The sequence below is a fragment of the Carassius gibelio genome, chromosome B11 (genome assembly GCF_023724105.1).
Source record: "Carassius gibelio isolate Cgi1373 ecotype wild population from Czech Republic chromosome B11, carGib1.2-hapl.c, whole genome shotgun sequence".
NCBI classification, from domain to species: Eukaryota; Metazoa; Chordata; class Actinopteri; order Cypriniformes; family Cyprinidae; genus Carassius; species Carassius gibelio.
In genome coordinates this window covers 14,732,592-14,746,880 of record NC_068406.1, presented here as the reverse complement: position 1 = coordinate 14,746,880, position 14,289 = coordinate 14,732,592, and the positions used below count along the sequence as shown (strand labels likewise).

The 14,289-nt window shown below is 35.7% G+C and overlaps 1 protein-coding gene across 4 annotated transcripts in view; it reads right to left on the bottom strand.

Moving 5' to 3' along the window:
• LOC127968672 (immunoglobulin superfamily member 21-like) overlaps positions 1–14,289 on the bottom strand; it is a 175,532-nt gene that overhangs the window by 98,708 nt on the left and 62,535 nt on the right. For all 4 annotated transcript variants that reach the window (XM_052570005.1, XM_052570006.1, XM_052570008.1 and 1 more), the window contains exon 2: positions 1,753–1,865. In XM_052570005.1, the coding sequence (XP_052425965.1) occupies positions 1,753–1,865 (113 nt within the window). The remainder of the gene's footprint in view (positions 1–1,752; positions 1,866–14,289) is intronic.

Sequence of the window (14,289 nt, the reverse complement as noted above, 5' to 3'; positions counted from 1 at the left end):
GTAAAACGCCAGTGGACATTGAAATGCACACTCCTCTCAAAACTTGATTTACTGTTGTCATGGACCTGAAGCAGAGGCAGCTATTAAGACAGAAACGAATCCTCCAATCAGGCAACAAGCCTCAATTTGGCATGAGTGCTTTCTGGCAGTGCTGCTGAAAGAGCCTCTCCATAGCAATATCCTTTATCTTAGCAGCAGAGGAAGCCCCTCAGCTCGACAGAGAATCTTAAAGGAGAAATCGGACTATGGTGTGTATTGCAAAACCTTCAAACAGGACCCGTCAAGATAACAGCATCCCTGTAATGAACAACCCACAGCTGCAATCTTTTATTCAAACAGCCTCTCTGTCACCCGCCAGAGCTGTTGATTAGATATTGTAAATCCCAAAGGTGGATATCAACCAGGGTTACATTTCGAACACAAGCGAAAAACTGAGAAGTCCACAGTTTAGTCAAATAAAAGCCTGAGATTAAAGAAATTTTGCCAGCCAAGCGCAGATAATTGATTTATAATGTATTAGGCTGTGTGATGATGAGCAGTCATAGGAGACGGCTGGTTGGTTCATATTACCACCTTGCGGTTTTGATCAGATGCCAATAGGCAATTTTGACAGCTCTGCCCGCAGAGGCGCTTCCCTTAAATTGCAGTTGTCAATGTGCAAATAGACATTTCTTCTCGGCTACTAAGCCAATCAGAAGTGCGTGCTCTGCATCCGTTCATTATCACACTCACATGTATTCTGCTGCTGCAAAAAAGAGGCCTGTGCCCTTTGCTATTTCCGCAGCATCATAACCCTGTGAGGATGTAAGATAAGATTTTGAATATATTCATAAAAATATCAATCATTAATAACCTTTTTTTTTCTGTCAACAAAACCACCAAAGTTATAACTTTCACCTGTGTAATAAACAACCAATCACACAGGGAAGAGACATTGTACCAACAAGCTTCCTGGAACCTGTACTGATTCAGTGGGACTGTCTAACCGTTCAGTATGATGTATGAGACTATAGCTAATATGTAAAGTGCTATTAATCTCTTTTTGTTCTGTCTGGAAAGGTCAGCATTTGCAAAGACAAGTCTGGAGACAGTAGATGTGTCGCATTTGTGAACAGAAGGTTGAATCAAAGGCGGTGTTTTGCACTTAAACAGATATGCTCTCAACCATCTGTCTGTACATGAACAGATTACAGTTTTTGACTATGTATTGATATACATTACATCCTGGTTTTACTTTATTATAATTTTTTTTTTTACATTCAGGGAGTCTTGTTCATATTGCATAAGCAATTTATGCAGCCATATATGGTATAATTTATGCAGAAATGTCTCTTGCAAATGCCTAACTAATCCATATACTCACTGCTTTGCAATACACTAATAGTGCGTAGTAAAATGTGAAGCATCCAGCTGGGAACTATTAAGACACAGTCATCATGACCAGCTGAATATTAAAGGTGAAGTATCTCTGTGCCAATATCATCAACAAACACAACTGTAAAAACTATTCCTAAACACTCCCCGGTCTGCCAAACAAACAGACTTGTTTTCTAGTGGTAGCACTAGCGCACTAGGTCTGATATGCAGCCATTTAATAAAAAGCAATTAAGCAGCCTCAAGGTCAAGCAGTTTAAAAGGCATGTTTAACATGTTTTGTTGCAATAACAGATCCAATCAGAGAACAAAAGGACAGATTATGAACAATACAGTAAAGATGAAATATTAGCTCATATGCTGAAAATAACAACTTACCCTGTACCAAACGATCTCTCGCAATCTTCCATCTGTCTTGAAGTTGCACTTTAGAGTCACTGTATCTCCCACAACAACTGGTAGCAATGGCTCAATCGTTACGGTCAGATATCCTGCAGAGGCAAAGTAAGACATCACTGGAACATGTTCATCTTCACACATTGGAAAAAAAGAGATGAATGGCCAGATGGTGTTGGGGATATGAAGTTCATGTTGAAAAGCTTATCACAAGCCAGACAACTTCATGATATAATAAGTAACATTGTTCAGAATTATTGCAGAATGAATTACAACTAATAGACAAAAGCTAACAGCCAGCTCAAAACATTTTCCTTGCCAAGGAATTACTTGAAACTAACCAAAGCATGTTTGTTATGTTGGATCTTAATGAAAATCACTCAAAATGTCAAATTTTATGATGATGTAACAAGACAGTTTCTATTTGTGCACATTTGCACAAATAGAAACTGAAAAAAAATGGTAACCTAAAAATGTTAACATCAAAATAAACTGTTTTATTCAAGTCAAAAACATTACGTAATATCACAGAATTAACTTAATTCATTTACAACTATTTGTATAGGTTAAGTCAGATATAAATACCACTTTTGCAGGATACCTTTAAATAAAAATTACACACACACACACACACACATATATATATATATATATATATATATATATATATATATATATATATATATATATATATATATATATATATATATATATATATATATATATATATATATATATATTTGTTGCGTTTAACAAAATTATATGTAAAGGACAATTCTACAGAACTGAAGTTAAGTTCTTTTGTGCTAGTTTTGTGTAATCAGCTATTAAATGAGAATTCACATAAATTATTCTCATCTAATATTTGAAGTCATAAAAAAAAAAAAAAAAAAAAAAACAAGATATGAAGCTACTCAAAAAGGCTCAAAGCTCTTATTGCCTCTTCAAGGGAATTTGCATTTCCCTAGTATCAAATAGGCAAAAGTATTTTAAAAAAATGCCTTAAAATGTATTTTAAAAAAATACAATAAAAAAATACAATGTGTCAAAGTTTTTCTTTCATTCCTGATCTCAGATCTTCTCAATAGCACATCGCACACACAGGCGTGTGAAAGAGAGCTTTGTTTGCTCCATTAATTATACTTAAGCCATGGACACTTTGCCATCTGTTTAATTTTGTCTCCAAATCAGCTTGGCTATGGATGTCCCACCCCACAAATAAACTGACGCTTCAGCTAACTCTTTCTAACTACAGCTATAACACACAATTAGCTAGCAACTTCATGTAAAGGCTTTTTGAGGAGCTACACTTTATCATGGCATATGGCCAACTTTTTAAAGCACATTACTAATGAGCAAAAATAGCTGTTCTTGTTATTCTACACTAACCAAGATTGGCAAACTTTTGTGTTGTTTCAAAAGAATTTGATGTGTAACAAATTATTCCGCATCCATGCACCTATGCAGATAATTCCTGATCAGCAAAATACTCCCCGTTTAGGGAGTTAATGAGTATAATTACGAAGTTGATCACATTTCCAACACACTGAAAACACATTTATCAAAATGCTTAGGTACAGCCATGAATTACAAGTGGAAGAGCTCTTTCCTCTTAAGGATAAAGACGGGAACGTCCTGCTCTATTGAGCACTCTCTCTATCTGCCTAGCAGGTGGCCTGGATCCTACTGACTGCACAGTCTATCCATCTAACCAGTCAATAATCCAGACAGCAAAGAGGAAGGAGATCCAGAACATCAATGTGGGAAAACTTCATTTGATTATTGTATTTGTTAGCATTTATACCAAATCCCAGTATGCATTCAATCCACATTAAAGGAGGGAATGATAACTGTAGATGTTTTATGTTCATCTGGAATATCACTTCATAAGGAGATATCCAATCTTTCATGCCAGTGCATGCTGGGAAATTAAGTCCTTCATAGTAGGGGACAAATTAAAATAAAACTCCTTAGAGCTCCCTGCCAATCTCCTCATTTACCTTAAAAGATTAAACATTTAATTGAAGACCATAGACTACAGATTTATTAATTTTAATGTGAAATGAGAAACATGGGGTTTTCAAAACTCTCTAGGGGAGTGATTATTACCTGGAGAATGAAATACTATAATACCCAAATCTATATTCATTGCCATGCTCAATGCAAAATCTCACCATTAATGATTCCTTGTGTTTGCAGCCTTGACGTGCTGTTTCACAATCAAATATGTTTTACATTTACATCATATTTACATTTAACCTGATAGTGATGTCACATTAGCTATTACTCTTCATTTCAATAATGCTTTAATAAGATTTCAGGACCATGGACAGCAACATGATGATTTCCCACAGCGCTTTTACAGCAACATTTCCTTCTAAAACCCATTTAATGTTTTAATTCTCTCAATGAATTAAGCATTGTTCCCAACCAACAACTGTTGTCAAGTGCTCAAACAAATCATGTGAGCATGAATCACTACACCTCAGAATACTCTAGGAAAATAAAACAAAATGATTCTCCAGACAAATTCTGTGTTTTTCAAATAATCTGTCCATCTTGAGGTCTCAATTAGCTCTTGTCAGACAAAACAGCTCAATTGCTCACCGCATCGGCCAAGGCCTTATCACTATGTCAGACTGACAGAATTGACTTGGCAATTCCATACATTTATCTCAGTGGAAGACAGAGCTGCTCACTCTAAGCCTCAAGGGAAATAAGAAAGCAAGGATAAGAACAAATTCCAGCAGATCTGCGACCTCACTTAGTTTTAAAATTCCCAAACTGTGATGGAGCCTGAACCCCAAGAAATCACTTTCTCCCAAACTTTGTCTTCTAGAAATTGAGTCACTTTCTGGGTCCTAAAGCAAGAGCACAGGTAGATTGCCGAGCACACAATATATGCGTTAAATGCACCATATGGATACAGGCAGTATCCACTTTTCTGTAAAGGTGCAGTTCACCCAAAAATTAAAATGTGCTGGAAATTTATTCAAGTTCAGGTCATCAAAGATGTAGATGAGTTTATTTCTTCATCAGAACAGATTCAGATCAATTTACAGTTAATATCACTTGCTCAGCAATGGATCCTCGGCAGTGAATTGGTGCCATCAGAATGAGCTGATAAAAACATAAAAATATTCCACAAATAATCCACACAACTATCACAATCAATCAGTTAACATATTGTGAAGTGAAAGGCTTCCATTCGCTGCAGAAGTTCCTTAGATCCACTGAATGCTAAATTTCTCAAAATCTGTTCCAATGAGGAAACAAACTCATCAACATCTTACATGTGTTTATTCTCAGCAAATTTTCATTTTTGGGTAAACCATTCTTTTAAATTTTGAAAAGTGGTTCAGATCAGTTTTCTGTGAATAAGAATACATTCCTACAGTAAGACGGTCTGCCAATGCAACATGTGGAGCATCCTCTCTGAGATCTAGCTGCACCTCGATGTGCTTGTTAAAGAATCTTAATTTAATCATCACGCTCAGGGGATCTTTACACCGGAGGAGATTTGAATGGATAAGCCTCGAGAGCTACAGGTCATTAAAAGGAGCTGAAGCTCTCAAATAAAATCCCTCCCACTTAGCACCCATACGTCCATAAAGAGATTTGAAAGTCTGGAGAAATTGGTCCATTGCAAGCGTATGTTAATATGCTGTATTTTTATTTAAATGTCAAATTATTTAGTAGGGTCAAATAATAGGATACTAAGAGCCAGAAAATCATCACTTAAACACAAATTGGGACACTTAATTCTAGCTGAAACAGATTTACTTTAGTATTTGTGTATAAATGTGTTTGTGTGCATAGATAGATAGATAGAAAACACAAACACACATACACACATTTTCACACAAACTTTAAACTTGTGTAAAAACACTGAATAGTGCTTGTCTCTACTCCCCTAGATGAACTAAATGAACTCCTGCCAGTGTTTTAATAGCATCCTTATGGGGTCAATGCTTAAACAATATAGACTAAAGAATAAATTACAAGTTGTAATTTGGAACCAGCCCTGTACAAAGAAGGCTGATGTAACATACTTCTTTTGTCCGATCTTTTCTTTCTGTTTTGTTAATCGTTCAGCTTTTGAAATTCAAATGAGACACAGTTTCCCACCTGGTCACGGCTACGGTAGCCGCCTCCTTTGCGAGCAGTTGTATATGCCTTAGTGTTTGCATGCTAATTTTGGGGCGAAAAATGGCTACGAGCAGTATGGTGTGATATTGTGTGACTTACTGATATGGAAAGAGCCATGAGCAGGGATTTTAAAATAGCTCATTACATGGACTTGTGGACTTGGGTTTGAGCAGTCTAAATTTCAAACACTTTCCCCCTTAACCGATGTCCAACCGGGAAAGGTCTAGTTTTCATAAACCCTTGCAAGAAATTACAGCCCACAAACTAAATATTTTAATGACAGTGCAGACTGCCATAGCAGGAATATGAGTGTTTGGAAGGGCTCACTGATTTTCTCCAATAACTATGCCCATGGGCGAGTGGTCAGGCTCGGCTAAGCCACAAAGTCTCTGGCTAGAGCTAGCTTAAGGAAAGACCATGACCGGATTACCCAATTATATGGAGCGATGATGAGAGGGTCGGTCCAGAAGTTCACTTCGCTATCGACCTAGATGTTAACCACACAGGCAGTTCAATTTTTACTTCACTGCTACATGTTACATCACATGCATCAGCCTACAACTCAACTGTAATTGAATCAATCTCATAACACCTTCTAGCAGAAACACCATCCGTCATCTTTGTGCCGGAGACTAAGAGTCAAGTATCCCCCCCCCCCCCCCCCGATATGATTTGTCTTCACATTTTAATAAAAATATTAATGAGGTTAATAGGAAGGACTGCTAACACATGGGCGTTCAAGAAAACTCAGGGAAGGGTATAATTTACAGCCAAATGAAGGACACCGTCAGCATTTAGCCCAAGGGCACATTGGAATTCTGTATGGTAAAGCTAAATGATTTAAAACCAAACAATTATTGGCATGTAAAGTATATATACGTATTCAGTCTGTCTAAATCCCTCTCAGGCCGTCTCCATATCACCAAGGAAGGCATATGTTCACACCTGTTCTGGACTGCTGGGAAATCAGCTCAATCCGGCAAAACTCTGACAGATGACACATCCTGTATCCCGTCACACCTGGGTCTCCCCATTGCTCAATCCTTCCGATGTCAACAAACTGTAAGCATCATGCCCTAACCAGCATAAACTCACATCACATAACTGTCTGCTGCCAATCTGGGCACTCGCTCCCATGGGCGGCAGGATTCAGCTTGTCAATGTGAAGTTGAGGGACAGATACAACAACCAGAATGTAAAATGCAAAAAGCAGGTCAAAGGGATTCAGCCGATGAGATTAACGCAAACTTTAGCATCATTACTCATTTAAATATTAGAAATGGCAAACACAGGTCTACACGAACACACACACACACACACACACACACACACACAGAGAGAGAAAGATAGATAGATAGATAGATAGATAGATAGATAGATAGATAGATAGATAGATAGATAGATAGATAGATAGATAGATAGATAGATAGATAGATAGATAGATAGATAGATAGAACATTAAACATTCAAACACATAAAAAAAGATGAACAATAGCAGGAATGCCAATCTGCCGCTGCTGGCAACTTGTTAGCACCTGATGCTAATTATGCCTGTCACCACTACCATAAATTCACCATTACATCTCTCCTCTTCAAAGGTACAGTTCTCCCTGCATAAGCAGGTTGTCCTTGAGGTCTAAGAATAAGACGATGACGATATCCACGTGACCTTCACTTTCCTTGGTACAATAAAGACACCACGCCTCCTCTTTTTATAACACTTTGGTCACAACATTTTCTCCTTTTTCAGTTGCACATTTTAAAGAGCCAGTCACCATCAATCTAACAGTGTCAACCTCCTCCAAATACTTTAAAAACTTATTTTGACTGATCAACTGCAGAATCTTTTAGACAGTTCTGATGCCAGTCCCCTGGTCTCACATAGTCAGATTTTGATTGGCAGTGAGTCACTTCACAGATTATTCTGCCCAAGAACCGCCCACTTAGACAGGAAGACATCTGAACACATTTAAAGCGGCCAGCCAAATTTTATTTTGTGTTCATGTAGCATTCACTAATGGATTTATGAAAACTGGTGCTTCGTGACTATCCTACTGCATTCTATCAAAACACTCTCTCAATTCTCTCTATTAATTAATTTACATAAATACAACTAAAATGCAATTCATACATAAACTCATATATTTTAATTTTTGTATTAATATCTATTTTCATATTTTTAATGGGCAAAGTCAAAAATGTCATGGTGATACAAATGCCATCTTTGCATAATACAGAAACATACTCATTAAAAAAAGTAATCTTTATTATTAAGTAATAATAATTTTTATTGTGAAATATTTTAATAATACAATTATCAAATTATCAAATCTGCAAACACTGAAAAAAAAAAAAAAAAAAAAATAGAAAGGACCTTAATGATTATGTGTCAAGGTCAATTATTATTAATAAATATATAAAGAAAACATATAGATAAATATATCACTAAATTAAAGATCAATATATATATACATACATACATATATATATATATATATATATATATATATATATATATATATATATATATATATATATATATATATATATATATATATATGCGTGTGTGTAAATAGATCACTATTTTCTCCCATGTGCACACCTGATTGACAATGTTCAGAGATATATGTGAACACAAATAAACATTAAAACAACATTAATGAATTTGTTAAAATCCACTGATTAAGTTTGTATGCTGATTTTTTTTTTTTTTTTTTTACCTTTTTATGACAGAGCGAGGTTAGAACAGTTATAGTCATTAGTGGCATTAGTTAAATGGCATTAGTAAGTTAGTTAACTGCCACCCAAGAGTTCATATGACTGACAGGTAAAACATCCAATCACGGTTTGTTTTGTGCCCCATCAGTTTAGGTGTGTGGAAATGTCTCCACAATAAGAGACCGGTGTATAAAACTCGTGGGCGTATTTAAAAGCTAACTTTACATATTTCACATACTTTTGAAAATCCAGCATTTAGTCGATCCCAATAAGCACTTGTTGTTACAGTTATAAACACTACAGATTCTTCTTCATGAAGGGGATTGGCACCATGACATCTTTGTTTCCAGGAGGAACGTTAAAGAACGCAACACACACATCTCTCAGAAATCCTGCAGAATTTGATCATCTGTTGACAACTTTAAAACTCCTGAAGTGTTTCCAATTCTGTGTGCCATGTGGCCAATGGACTACTGTAGTATAGGTAGTAAAATGTCATGTCAAAATCTTAAAACTTTGCTTAATAAGAAGGGAAAAAAATAATATCAGGAAATAGCATTACTATTTAGTTAATCCGATTGGAGCGCTTTTAGATTTATGTGCAACAAGGTGGTCCATAGGCGTCCAGTCTGGGGCTGCAGGAAGCCGTCATAAATGATTAGAATAACTGAAGCTTTGAAGGCTGAACATATCTAATACCACTGGACTGCTGTGCCCGCTCATGTGTTGACCTGAGCTTTAACTGAGCTTAAATCCACTGAACAGTCTTACAGCACATTCCATTACTCTGGCTTGTTGTGGCATTGTATTGATCTGCCCTGTGGCATAAGCCTTTGCCCAGAGGAAGTCAGACAGACCTTTTTATAGCATGCATACTCTCCATCTGCTCCTCACCTTCAACCACCACATGTATGTGAGCCTCTGCCAAGCTCGATATTACTGCTAAATGTCAGTGAGACATCTCCACTGTGCTCCTAACATTTATTAATGCAGTTCCTTTGCCGCCTGGTATGTCACTGTTAAAACGGTGCCTTAAATGTCTGGAGAGATGGAGCACAGGGCTGACATGAAGCTGCTGCAATGTCTCATAAAAAACACATCACCAAGTACTGAGTAACAAATGAATAAAAAAATATAATAAATAAAAAATAAAAACAGTACTGCTCATGGATCGCTTCAGGAAAGCAGTTGGGATGGCTAAGTATAGCATGGACTAATGTACAAATGCTAAAATCACTGTCATGAACTCGAACTGAGTTGACTATCACTGAAAAACAAACAAACAAACAAACCAAAACAAAAAAACGTTCAGGCCGGCAAACACGTCGCAGTAATTGGCTCATATTAACTGGTTGTAGAAGCAAGCTTGGCCTCTGCCACATCTTAATCCATCAGTCTCACCATTAAAATAACATCTAATGAGAGTTCGCAAAGTGGCCTTTCTGCCATTAATAACAGTAATCTGCCAAAGGCACAACAAGAAATCTAAACACAACTGCGTGATGGACCGGGCTGGACTGCGCGCTGTGTAATTCTTTGGTGTGATTAATGGTAATGGCTTTCCCAGGCATCAATGGCGAAGAAAACATCTCCAGGAAGAGAGGAATGGCCGACTTTGTTGTCTACAAGCGTTCCTCTCTGCTATATCATAAGTGGAATAAACAACCCGCTGATTTGTGGTGTCACAGACATTTTTATACACTTTCATGGTATCTCGCAGGAGAAAATAGGGTGGAACAAAGCAGCCCTGTTGTTCCTCTCGGGAAAAAAAGGAATAGATGAAATGTGTGTGTTTATGCTGAGAAAGCATCTCTGGAACAAAGCCTTGAGACACATTAAGTAGCAAGGCCACATGGCCCTTAAAGCTCAGACATGTTGTTCTAGAGAAGATTTAGAGATGCTCCTTGTTCCTCTGTGTATTTCAGAAGCAGGCGCTCCAGTGAGTGTGCATTTTAAATCTAATTCAGGAAACACTCTTGTGTGGAGCCAAGAAGCTGTTGTGAGAGAAAGATAAGGAAGCGAGACCAAAGACGTCAGTAAATACAGAGATTTAATGGATTTTAAATATTAACTTAAATGTTACCAAGATCTGAAAAATATTTTGTAATATTAAATAACTGTTTTTAATTTTAAAATGATTAAATTTATTGCTGTGAAGCCAAAGCTAAATTTTCAGCAGCATTACTCCAGTATTCAGTGTCACATGATCTTTCAGAAATCACAATAATATGCTGATTTGCTGCTCAAGAAACCTTTCTAATTATTATCAGCGCTGAAAAACCTTGGGCAGATTTATATTTTGTGGAAACTGTGATAAACTACCAACACAGAACAACAATTTTTACTTTTTTTTTCTTATGTGCGTAAAATAAAATAAAAAAACAGAAAAAAACAATGATTTCAACAAGTACTGCATAAATTGCATAACAATATATTATGAACTGTACCTTAATATACATGCATTAAAATACATAATTTAATAACAATTACATATACAAATAAACATAACATTTCATGTCACAAAAAAATATCAAATAAATAAAATGTCCTGAAAAGTCACGTTTATACACCGAGAGCAACAGTTTAAACAAGAATCATGAAATCATGCTTTTAAAGCTCTTTTTTTAAAAGCAAATAAAATGATCTGCAAGTTCCTTGGTTAAATCTATGCAATTGTAGATTGAGCCATTTTAACACTGAGTGTCCCTCTTCAGCTTCCACACCTAGTTCAAGAATAGGAGATAATTTTTCTCACTAGGCAATTAAAAACCCTTCAGAAGAGCAGCAGATGATACTGTAAATATATTTCTTGATTGCCTCTTGTTCTGTTGCCATTTTGGCAGCTGGAGGGAAGAGCTAAAGAAGAACACTCTAACTTCAAAAACACACACCTTTCAGCAGTTTGAGGAAACAGCGTGCAAACGATCTTACTCACAAAGAGTTACTTCAGTTTGCAGAAACAATTTTATTCATTTATTTTTTTCCTCTATTAGGTAACTACAATTATTCAAGAGACTAGCAATTATGCACAAAGCTTTCCAACTTAATGAAGTGATTATAATGGCCTAATAAATAAAAGGCACTTTAATCAAATTGGTAATGAAGATAACCACTGTCGCTGTGATTTTTAGCACTTATATAAATATAACTATTAAAATTCAAGATTAGAAACCAATGTGCACCTGGAAAATTGTTATTTGTATAAGGTTATTACTAAATCCAATTAATCATATCAGTGATTGACATTAATTAGTTCCTAGACGGCTAACCTTGTATTTGTTAAAGCAACTCTTCTATTCATGTTACGCTGATTGCATGTAGTGCACTAATATAGATTTCATGTAATGGCATGTTCTTTTTGTAAAAGCTCAAGTTAAACAAACTACAACAAATCAACTTCAATTTTTTAAAACCATCAGATTTTAGATGCCCACACAATCTACATTTATTACTGCACTTCAGATTCTTGAAGCAGAATTGTTTAACCGCCAATTAGAGACCCAGAACAAAAATGTGCAATCAATGCAATCATGCCAAGCATCATTCAGTCAGAGAGAATAGCTGTTTCTGTGCCATAATTAACAAAGTAAAAAAAAAAAAAAAAAAAAAAAAAAAAAAAAATATATATATTACAACCATAACATAAAATGGTTACAGGAACACACTTATTTTGAACTACAAATGGCCAAGTAAACATGAAAATACATAGATTTTAAATGGAGACAAAAAATAAATAAAAATAAAAATAAAATGTAAATGTAGCAATGTATGTTGTGTTTGTGGAAAATGCAATTTAACAATAAATAATGCAGGGAAACTTACACTTACATATTTATTAATAATAATAATAATAATAATAATAATAATAATAATAATAATACATATAGCTGCAAGCAGCAATTAAGAAGAAAGGCACTTCAATTATGTGAAAATGTGTTTTCTATAAACACCAAATCCATAACTTTTTGTCAGAACTGTCTGATCGGACCAATGGTCGAGGAGGAGTTTGAAAAAGTAGGTATTAGTAGTATAGTATTCAACATAATACAAATGGTGTACAGTAAGTTCAGCCCACATTGGCAAAATTGGTATTATGTTGTCAGAATTACCAGTTTCATTATTATAGACTAATGCAAATAAAATGCAAATGCAATAAAAACTAAATAGCATTTTGGGAATTTTCATAATTACTGATTAATGAATGGTTTAATCACTCTTGACCAATAGGTGACGTTGTTACCAAAATGATGCGGTCTGGTCAGTGTGAGGTGACTGGTGCATACAAAGTTTGGTGTAAATATGTCAAAGCTCTGAAGAGATACAGCCTCGGATCCAGTTTGGCATCTTTCCAGCAAATATGATGATGTGCTAAACAAAAAACCTTTTGTATATCAACACAAAATCAAAAAAAAAAAAAAAAAAAAATGCCAGCTTGGTCAATTTTGGTGAGAATCAGACAAACCATCTTGGACATGTTTGAAAAAGTATATATATATATATATATATATATATATATATATATATATATATATATATATATATTGGCACAAAAACAAACAAACAAACAAAAAAACCTTGCAACTTTTGGATTTTGGTGTTCATTTGACTCGATAAGAGCCAAGGATTTAGAAAAAAAAAAAAAATTCCTTCTGTGCCTTAGGTTTCATAAGGCCTAAGGGCAAATAAATAAATAAATAAATAAACCAGAAATGGAAAGGGAAGAAGAAGAATAATGCCAATGGATACAATATATGCCTAAGCACCTTCGGTGCTTGGTCCCTAATAATAATAATTTCACCTCAAGAAAAACACAAAACAAACCAAAAAAAAAAAATCATATCAAAATGACTTTGTGTAATAATCAACATTATGCCGCAAAAGCTGTCAATAGAGTTTGTTTTGAACCTGAAACAATGCTTTATGATAATCTCAGGCAGAGAGGCAAACCAGTTGTTAATATTGCCTTAATGGCTGATGACGCCAGGAGCGTGTGCCCCATGTGTTGAAGAGGCTTTCATATTCAAGGGTTTAGGGTGAAGAGAGTGGGAACTGCGAGCATTACAAGCGGATTTGTGAATGATGAACGTAGATGGCAGCTGATTTATGCTGCTTAAAAAGATGATCTGCCTCCTGGAGCTGAGACTGGGTTTGTCATGAAGTTGCTATGAGATGATGCATGTTCAATCAGAATGATTTACTGTTTAATGACACGCTCAAGCCCAGAGAGTGTAAGGCTTAGGGATGCATGACACATCTGTAATCTACCTCCTCCCTATGCATGACAAAATAGAAAGCAATCAGGAGCCCATATCAGCTGCGTCTAGACTCAAGAGTTTTAATTGCTGTGGGCTATCGACATTATCTCTTCTACTCTGGCGATTCAAGTGCCGGGGTGGTGGGGATTGTGGGGAGAGCCCGACCAAGTCTGACCAGATGCCCTGATACCGAAGAACCTGCTGCAGCTGGTCTGGATGAGGTTTATATGGATACAACTGATTTCTAGATCTCATATACTGCCATGATGAAGGGGATAACCTTCATACTCTTTAGACATACTCTTAAATGTTTAGAGCTTGATAAAAATTCTTTACAATTATTGAATTAATTGACAAATACTATACTATATAGTTATTTTTCTTAAAAAAAAAAAAA